This window comes from Quercus lobata, chromosome 8, assembly GCF_001633185.2.
Source record: "Quercus lobata isolate SW786 chromosome 8, ValleyOak3.0 Primary Assembly, whole genome shotgun sequence".
NCBI lineage: Eukaryota > Viridiplantae > Streptophyta > Magnoliopsida > Fagales > Fagaceae > Quercus > Quercus lobata.
In genome coordinates, this window is record NC_044911.1 from 34433771 (window position 1) to 34444389 (window position 10619).

General features: G+C 32.7%; 1 protein-coding gene across 1 annotated transcript; it reads right to left on the reverse strand.

Moving 5' to 3' along the window:
* Positions 1–2155: 2155 nt before the first annotated feature.
* LOC115956779 (geranylgeranyl transferase type-2 subunit beta-like) lies at positions 2156–7211 on the reverse strand. The gene is made up of 10 exons (XM_031075076.1): positions 7158–7211; positions 6850–7000; positions 6570–6676; positions 6018–6137; positions 5825–5963; positions 3217–3302; positions 2941–3067; positions 2641–2651; positions 2415–2547; positions 2156–2307 (listed from the first exon to the last, which is right to left on the reverse strand). Exons 1-10 carry the CDS (start codon positions 7209–7211, stop codon positions 2156–2158), a joined length of 1080 nt encoding a protein of 359 aa, XP_030930936.1.
* Positions 7212–10619: the final 3408 nt, after the last annotated feature.

Consider the following 10619-nt stretch of genomic DNA (forward strand, 5'->3'; position numbering starts at 1 on the left):
AAATCTAATATAACAGTACCTTGGGCACAAAGAAAATAAAACCTAAGACACTAAGGATCTCCTAGAAAATTATAAACTCTATTAAACTACCAAAATATCCTTAATTCACAGGAATTGTGGAAATTACATATTTGCCCAACTACAAAATTGACCATAACTATTAAAATAAAATTCCAAATAAAAAATATAAAATATAAAAACTGTTTTAGCCCTAAAAGACACATACCTAGACCCTTAAAACCACAACTTTTACTTCAATTGGACTTCACACATGAATCCTTTAAAATCATTTTCAAATCAGAAAAATTTGCAAAGTAATAGCAAATCATTCATCCATGGCTGCATCAGGAGTGTAATACTACACACACAGGAATGGGACTGTTCTTAGTCAAGAGGGAAGACTAGTGGAGTTTTTCAATGAGAACTTAACTGATGCTAAACGTCACTTCACCATTGGCAACATTACTTGGCATACCAAGAATTTGTGGTATACTTGAATCATCGAGCATTGAGATATTTGAATTCTTAGAAAAAGCTTAATTCACATCACGTAGGGAGGAGTTCTTTCCTTCAAGAGTTCAATTTCTCAATAAAATACAAGACTGGTGAGTGTAATAAAGTTGTAGATGCTTTGAGTAGGCAATCCTTGATGCTAAAAGTGATGACAACCCAAAGTTATTGATTTTGTAGAGTTGAAATACCAATATGAAAATGATCCATATTTTCGCTAAATCATAGCCCAATTGTGAGAGCCAAAAGGAGTAAGTATGCTGAGATGGCTACTTATTCAAGGGCAATCAGTTGTGCATTCTAGAAGGATCCTTGCTTTAGCAGATTGTTAGAGAACTTCATGGTAATGGGTGGGGGGGAGGCGGGGGATTTTGGTAGAGACAAGACATTGACAATAGAATAGGATCGTTATTTCTGCACAGGAATGTACAAAGATGTGGTTAGGTTTCTAAGACATTGTCAAGCATGCCAATTTGGTAAGGGGGTTTCACAAAATACCAGATTGTACACACCATTGCCTGAACCTAATGCTCCTTGCTCCTTGGGTTTATCTGAGTATGGATTTCATGTTGGGACTCCACATGACTCCATCCTTGTCATGCTTGATTGTTATTTCAAGACGGTGCACTTCATCCCTTGCTCCAAAACTTTTGATGCCACACATATTGCTAATTTATTTTTCAAAGAGGCTAGTGAGACCATAGTTAAAAAACTGAACCACGCATTGAACTGTCAAAGGAGTGGTATGATGGCTCACTGGTTCAACCATTGGGTTATTGGTACAACCATTGGACTAATTACGGATTTATTTGAAGATATGTGTGTGTGTATATAAACAAAGATATTGAGACAATATTCAATTTAAGAATAATTATGCAAGCATACTAAAGATTGAAATTAATAGAATATTATTCTTCAGAAAAGTGATTCAAATATAGAATTTAATGTTTTTTTCATATATAAAATGACTAACACTTGTATTGATATTTTGACTACTTACTTCAACTTTTAAAACAAAACTTACCACCACTGCACACTCTTGGCGTGATGGTCATTCCACAAGTACAAAGTTTTTGTGGGGTGGGAGGGGGCAAGAGCTAGGGTTTAAATCTTCAGGAGGGAGCTTCACATATACACTTAAATTAAGTTAGAGTAGAATTTCTATCTTATATCCAAAAACAAAAACAAAAACAAAAAACAAAAAACTTAAAAGCCCATAGATAAAAGTGCAAAATTGGAGGAAAGTATGTTTAATGATCAAAATAATTTAACATTAAAAAACCAAACAATTCGAATAAAACTGTGTCGTTTGGTATTTTTCTAAAAAAACTCTAGTAGTTTAATCAGTTTTTTTACAAATCCAATATTTCTTTTGTATTGAACAGATATATTGTCTGGTTCACCAGCTAACAATTCAACTAGTGTGGTGAATAAAAAAGAGAGGTTATAGAGGAATTTCTTATGGGATGGCTTAGGGGAGGTTGCCGTTATTGAAGAGCACGCTTTAGAGAAAAAAAAATATGTGTGGGAAAGCTTGAAAGCATGCTCTTCAATAACATCAACCTCTCCAATTTTGACAAGTACAACCTCTATCAACTAGCTAAGCAATTTTCAATTATCTCCAAAATAGGATCCCAAACTGCCATTAATTTAAAGCAACCCCCAATGGCATGCCAAGGTAAATCATTGGCAAAGACCCTACCTTACAATACAAAAGATCAGCCAAATCAGTCACATTCTCCACGTCACCCACTAGCACCATCTCACCTTTCCCCAAATTAACTCTTAACCCAGATACTGCCTCAAAACAAGTCAACAACATCCAAATGTACAAAATATGTTCAGTGTTAGCATCATAAAACAAAATGGTGTCATCTTCAAATAATAAATGTGAGATAGACAACCACCATCTTCAGCATTCCCCACTTCAAAACGTCTAATTAGACCTTCCTCCTCCATCCTCCTCAACATTCTATTAAGAACCTCCATAACCAAGATGAAAAGCAAAGGGGATAATGGATCCTCTACCATAATCCCCTAGAAATGCCAAAAAAAACCACAACGCCATTAACCAAAACAGAGAATTGTACCATGGTAATGCAGTACAAATCCAACCTCTCCATTTCTCACCAAACCCCATCCTGTCCAAGAGATAGAGAAGAAACTCCCAATTAACATAGTCATAGGCTTTTTCTATATCCAACTTACATAATGCAAGGGATATGAATTTTTACCCCACACACTCATTTGCAATAAACACCAAATCCAAAATCTGCCTTCCTCCCACAATCTATTGGCCAACATCTCAGGCCAAAATTTTATATACATTTCCAATCAGTCTGATGGGCCTAAAGTCCCTTATATTGTTAGCATTTAGCTTATTAAGGATTAACACAATAAATGATGCATTAAGAGTTTTTACAAACTTACTATACTTGTGGAACTCCTCAAAAACAACTAACACATCTGATTCAACCACCCTCCAAAATTGTTGGAAAAAATCCATGGTAAACCCATCTAAGCCTGGAGCTTTATCTCCCTCGAAATCCTTCACTACCTGTATAGTATCTCATTTCTCAATAGGCTTCTTAAGCACACTGTACTTAGCTTCCCCAATCACAGCAAAATTAAGTCCACAACCTTTAGCCTCCATTGCTTTGTTTCTTCATACAAGAACTCATAAAATTGAACCACCTGACCCCTTACCTCCTCAGAACCAACCCACCCAACTCCAACAGCCCCAAAAGTTGTATCATCTACCCCCATGACCAACCATAGCATAAAGTTGCAACCTTTTAACTCAAATTTGAATTTTATGGCTTAGATCTAGGATCTTTTGCTCGGATACCACTTGATGCGATAAGGACTTACTTCTAGTGTAGCAACAACAGCAACATTAAAGCAAAGGAAAAAATTAAAGGATTTAAGTTGATAGAATCAAATATCAATTTCTAGGCCCGAAGAGCTCAAGAAATATTCAGATTTGAAATTTCATAATGTAGATAGGAAAAACTGACAACAACGACTTAAAAGACAATTAAATGTAACAATTAAATACATCGAATTAAAAGACAATTAAGTAACCTAGAATTCTAACCATTCATGTTACATATAACAATTAAATCCCAACCATCCAAATTCATTTGAAGTCACATAAGCTATTAAAATACTCAAGACATAGTTTAATTTTATTTATTAAATAAATAAATAAATACTCAAGACAGAATAGTAGACTAAAAATAAAGTAGAGAAATAAAAGACAATGGACAAATGGCCTTTTTTTTCCACTTGGGCTTAACTTCTTCTACATAACTTGGTTTGCATCACTCTATAGGATAGTTTCTTTAAATTTATTGAAGTACTCACCTTTAAATCACCATTATCAAAGTAGACATCATAGATCAGTATAGAATCCTAGTCTACAGCTCAAAATCTTTCAAAACTTTCATCATTCAACTCAATTGCACACACCAACCGATCATCCAATCTATCTCGTGCCAAGAAAGGAGTTTTCATATTCCATATCGCCATTCTCATCCTCAAGACCAACTTCCAAGTTCCAATATGACCCAAGGTTTGTGGTCACCTTTCTGAATCTTTGTACAGGCCCTTGCTAGTTCCCATCTCTATAGAACTTGTACAGCCTGCAACAAATCTTCAATCATATGCCTCATCACATCCATCTCTATTTTCTGGCCTTGAATTCCTCTACCTTCATGACCAACTGTAGCTCAAAGTTGCAACCTTTGACTCAAATTTGAATTTTATGACTTAGATATAGGATTTTTGCTTTGACGCCACTTGATGCAATGAGAAGAACTTAGTTCTAGAGTGGAAGAAGGATTTAAGAAGAAAGTACAGTAACAACCATATTAAAGCAAAAGAAAAGATAATACAATTGAAATTGGAATAATCAAATATCAATTACTAGGCTCGAATAGCTCAAGAAATATTCAAATATGAAATTTCATAAAGTAGATAAGAAAAGGCTACCTACAATGACATAAAAGAGGCTATTTATAAATAGCCTTTAGTAACCCTAGAATCCAAACCCTTCATCTTACACATAAGATCCTAACCATTCAACTTCATTAAAAGTTGCATGCTAGTCACATGGGCTTTGAAAATACTAGACATAATAGTAGATTAAAAATATCATAGAGAAATAAAAGATTATGGACAAATGGGCCTTTTTCCATTTGGCCTTTAAATTCTCATACATCACTTGTTGTGCATCACTTTCCTAAATAGTTTCTTTAATATGTACTAAAGTACTCACCTTTAACTCACCAACATCAAACTAGACATCATAGATCGGTGGAGAATCCTAGTCTATGGCTCAAACTCCTTATAAATTTCATCCTTCAACTCAACTGTACACACCAACATGTTCTACAAGTCCAACAACATGAAAGGATTTTTCATCTTATATATCATAACTCTCATCCTCCAGACCACCTTCCAATATCACCTAGGGTTAGTGGCCGCATTTTGAAATCTCCAAGCAGGCTCCTGCCACTTTTTGCCACTGAAGAACATGTACAACTCACAAAAACTCTTTAACCAATACACCTCATGTCATCCATCTCTATCTGTTGGTGTTGAATTACTCTACCCCACAACCAACCATAGCTTAGTTGCCACCTTTGACTCAAACCCGAATGTTGTGGTTTAAATGGAAAATCTTATGCTTTGATACCATTTGATGAGGTGAGAACTTAGTTCTAGTGTAGAAGCAAGGTTTAAGAATAAAATACAACAAGAATAAGATTAAAGCAAAGAAAAAGATAAAAGGATTGAAGTTGGAACAATCAAATATCAGACTTAGAGCTCAAGAATAATTCATATATAAAATTTCATAAAGTAGCTAAAATGTTGTCTACGACTCAAAAGAGGCTATTTATAATACCCTTTAGAAAACATAGAATCCTAACTCTTCATCTTACAGGGTAGACCATATATATTATTTTCAGCCATTCTATTCCATCCGTAGTCATACTTTGTTACCTCCTTACTTCACATGTATTTTATTTACTAATTCCTATCAATCTTATTTAGGTCTCCATTCCCTCGATTTGAATCAACTCACTCTTTTACACTAGTGCATAAATTGTTCTCCTTTGCACATAACTAAACCATGCGATCCATCAACATCAATCAGCATTAATAATGATCGATTAGGTTAACTAGCATATTTGGTGTATGTACCAACAAGGAAACAAAAGAGATGATAAGCGGAAAACACAGTTGATTTATCAAAATTATTCAGAAAGTAAAACTTCATATAAAGATTGTAGGTTAATGTATAACATACTTTGCCCCGCATGGGACTCCCCACCAAGTGTGCATCCAAATCCACCATCCAAATTTTTGCAACTTACAATGTAGCTCACAGCCTTCTCCACATTGATTTTATCAATATTGAGAGACAACATATTGCAATATAAGAGAACCTATAGGAAAAGGAATTATTTTTGTAAAAACTTCTACTTGCAAAGATAACTAACTCCCAAAACTGTGACAGGCCAAATAACAAAGCAGAATGGGAAAGAATACCGTGTATCAACTTCACCCCATATGTCCCCTGAAAAAGATCCATCTTCATATTGCAGCCCAGCAATATCAGACTTCAATATTAAGAGCCACAAGAATCGGTAGAAATACACTTCCTCATATTTTGGTTTAAAAAGTAAATTTTGTTGATGAGTAAATCTCTTGTAAAGAGACATCTATGTCTCTCTACTTACTTGAGAAGTAAAAGTAGTGATTCCAACCAATATGTAATATCAATCAGATGTGCAAGTTGAAACTATCAGTTAACTAGCTTCGAAATTTGAATATGCAAATAATTGCAGTAGTTATAATAATTATAGACACTACAAACTTTCAGAAAATAAAGCACTGTATATAATATAGGATATAGAATATATATATATATATATATAAATATATAAAAAAAAGTAAAATTGTCATAATTAATAATATGATATAGAAGATTTATTAAGTTTGAAAAGTTTCAAAGTCCACTGATCAGTATACCAAAGGATACAATTTGTCACCTTATCAATGTCAAGAACATTTAGCTTGTCAAAAAGGGCCAAAACCTGCACAGCGCTCAGAGTATACAGTACATGAGGGTCATGTCCAATGTTACCACCAAACCCACCTGCACAATTAAGTATATCATCATGTGCCCATGGTTATAATCATCTGCATTTTTTTTTCCTTTTCCTAATTCTTTTACTTCAAAAAAATTTCTATGTTAACCATTAATGCATAACAGAATGCATCGTGACAACATAGTTGGTTGAACTAAGAAAACTATGCATCTATATAAACCTGACTGGTGCTGGCACTTCATGACCCATGAAACAACCTCTTCCACATCAACAGTGTCAAGCTTTCCCAGAAAATCCAGAGTGGTCAATCCCCAGTATGCCCCATTCATTCTCAGATGTTCCATCACCACAGATACAAAATCATCCTTCCTCTGAGTTACATAAATTTTATTTTAAAAAATTAAAGAATAAAATAAACAGAATTTTTAGTTATAAATGATAAAAAATTTATTCCAGAAACTCAATATATATATATATATATATATATATATATATATATATATGTGCACACGCACATATCAAACACACCTTTTCAACTGATAAAATGTATTGAACATGTTTCTCAGCTGCAAGTTCCCCCATCTGCCAATTATCACACACATTAATTCTAAGATTTCACAATTGGAGAAGACAAACAATGTAGCAGTATTTAGAAACTATTCAGCAAAAGAAAAGGAAAAATTAGAAATTTGGCAAATTTTAATACATACAGAGTTTGGTTCTTTATCTGATCTTATAAAAAATCACTCATCAAGTTCTTTATTCAATGGGGAGTTAGTAGACGTGGCAAAACGGGTGGGTCAGGTCAAACGGGTCGCGGGTCAAAACGGGTCATTTTTAAACGGGTCAATTAGGTTGCAAGTCAGTCAGGTCGCAAGTCGAGTTGACCCGTATTTTTCAAACAAGTTTTTTTTTTTTTAAATAGATGCAATCTGTCACTTGTTTATGAGTTTCTTAACTGTGATTAGATTCTCACTGGTGATATTGTTACCAATTACCACTAAACACTTGATACCTAAATTTGGTGCAACTCTTGTTCCAGCTTTCTAGAAGCTAATCTTGGTATAATCTTCGATCTATTTAAAGTAGGAAGAGAAAATGAAGGTGGCAAGTAAAGAATAACAAACTATAATGGAGTACATAACATATTAAGTAAAGACGAATAAGTAAATATTTTATAAGAATTACGCCACAATCTCAATCTACTTAACGTTGGTAGACGTGGCAAAACAGGCAGGTCAGTTCGGTTCGGGTCGAGTCAGAAAATTCTGAACTATTTTGCCATGTCTAGGAGTTACTTTCACATTACATTGATGAACAAAAAGATTCAAAACAGCTCTCCAAATGCTCCACATCTAAAAAAATAAAAACTAATATATTATATAAACTTAAGCGTGTACAAGAGATAAGTCTTTTAACAATCATTTCAATCCCACCCAGTGAAAATTCTAAGAATTTCAAAATTTTCAACACATTTCCTATGGAAAAAATTAAATTTCAAGCAGAAATCTGTCAAGCAAACATGAACATGACACTCCATTCGCTCTGTTTGTTTCGCTGAAAAACCTTCTTTAAAGATAGTTTTTCACATTTTCCAGTGTTTGCTAGTACAAAAAAAACCTGATCAATGGAAAATTATCTTTAGTCAACGGAAAACTCTAATAAAAATAAGGCTTACTTTCTATAAGTTGTTTTCCAAATTTTTTTTTTGAAAAACAATCTCTCTCTCATGCATTGCATCTCCTAAAAATATTATCTTCGTCTATAGTCGTGGGAAACATAATTTTTTGGTGCCTTCTCTCTCTCATGGTAAGTTTTCTTACTTTTTCTCTCTTTCCTTTACTTTTTCTCTCCTCACACACTCGGTGTCACTAACTCTGGTCTCTCCTCTTCCCATAGATCTCTCTCTTCTCTCTTTTCTCCATATTTATCTTCCCCTCTGTAACACAATTCTCTAATTAGATTTTTTTTCTTCCTTCATTGATAGGTCAATAGCTCTGACTTGTAAAGGAAAACAAATTTGCAACGGTAATTATTTCATTCCTCTCTATCAAAATCCCAATTTTTTGCTTTGAATTTCAAGCTCGATTTTCTTTTTTCTCTAAGAAATTTTTGATTTGATGGATTCCAAGCAGAAGTTACTTCTTTTTCGTACATAAAGTGCAAAAAAAAAAAAAAAAAAAAAAAAAAAAAAAAAAAAAAAAAAGAAGAAGAAGAAAGAATGAATGAAGTAAAAGATGAAATTTTTAAATATAGTACCTATATTGCTCTAAATTGCTTTTACATGGGACAATCTTTAACGTGGACTAATAATATTGTTATATAATGAATGATAATTGTTTAGGAGAATTGCATTTATTGGCAATTCTCTAATTAGATTTTTTTTCTTCCTTCATTGATAGGTCAATAGCTCTGACTTGTAAAGGAAAACAAATTTGCAACGGTAATTATTTCATTCCTCTCTATCAAAATCCCAATTTTTTGCTTTGAATTTCAAGCTCGATTTTCTTTTTTCTCTAAGAAATTTTTGGTTTGATGGATTCCAAGCAGAAGTTACTTCTTTTTCGTACATAAAGTGCAAAAAAAAAAAAAAAAAAAAAAAAAAAAAAAAAAAAAAAAAAAAAAAGAAGAAGAAGAAAGAATGAATGAAGTAAAAGATGAAATTTTTAAATATAGTACCTATATTGCTCTAAATTGCTTTTACATGGGACAATCTTTAACGTGGACTAATAATATTGTTATATAATGAATGATAATTGTTTAGGAGAATTGCATTTATTGGCAAATACTTTTTTTGTTGACAGATACTATGCAGTGATGATATATTATGCAGTAAATTATGTAAATACATAATTTAGAGTAATATTGAAAACTTGTAGTTGACCATAGTAGACAAATAGTTGATATGTGTGTGTGTGTATGTACGTTATTGTCTATATATATGAGCAAGATAAGTGGCAAAGATCATGAAATTTGACAACTAATTAATTTTGATTGTATCTATTGTCAAAATTTTAACATGAAAACCAATTTCATTCTTGGTTTTTTATTTATAATAATTACATTAGCTAGTTTACATAATATACACATTCTAAATTATACAAGAAATATTTAAAAAAAATTGCATATCAAACACCAGAAAACATTCTTCAACTCATTTTCAAGATCATTACCAAACACTGGAAAATAAGACAGTTTTCTAGAAAATGCTCTTTGGAAAATGAACCATTTTTCAGAAAACATTAATGCTGAAACAAACAAAGCGTTCATTGAAAATGTAAAGAGTCCAATTAACAATTAAGATTTTATTTTCACGATCTAACTGTGTACAAAGTGTCGTGTTATTTAAAATTTTAAATGACATGGCAGTTTGTACACCTTTAGATTTGTAATATTTAATCTAAACCATGAAATGGATCCATTTAAAATGGAGAGGATCCTCTTCCCATTTTTCACTGCTGAAAAATTATCCATGAATTATTTTCTGTCAAAACAAAACACCCAGGGAACAAATGAAGCCTAAGGAAGCTCAGAAAAGAAATCTAACGCCTTTGACTAATAATAATCTAAATGCCTTAGTTAGCTCAATTTCATTTTCTTACCATTGATTTGACTCTTCATTAGGAAAAATTCCCATTAGTAAGTTCTAAGTTACGACAAATCTAATCAGTTTAAAACAAAGTAAGTAAAAACCCAGAAAGAGTAACAATTGAGTTAAGAGGATTAATATGATTGGAATTGAAAAAATATCTAATTTTTGGAAGGAGATAGAGAGAGTTTACCTTGAGTCTTTGTTCTTGATTGGCTAAGACAGAGATGATCCTCTTGAACTCCAATCAAAATGAAACAATGTGAATAGCCAAACCAGAGGAAAGAAAGAAGAAGCCATTTATTTTATTATATTTCATTATATTTTTTGACCCAGTAACCCAAACTTGTGAGGTTTTTTTTTTTTTTTTTTTTTTTTTGGCTTTTTTCTTTAAACCAAAC

Excerpts from the sequence above, each read along its gene's own strand:
- LOC115956779 (XM_031075076.1), bottom strand. The coding sequence starts at position 7,211 with ATGGGGGAACTTGCAGCTGAGAAACATGTTCAATACATTTTATCAGTT. Across the intron at positions 7,001-7,157 it reads ACATTTTATCAGTTGAAAAG|AGGAAGGATGATTTTGTATC; the intron begins GTGTGTTTGATA and ends TATGTAACTCAG. Across the intron at positions 6,138-6,569 it reads ATGTTCTTGACATTGATAAG|TCTGATATTGCTGGGCTGCA; the intron begins GTGACAAATTGT and ends TTAATATTGAAG.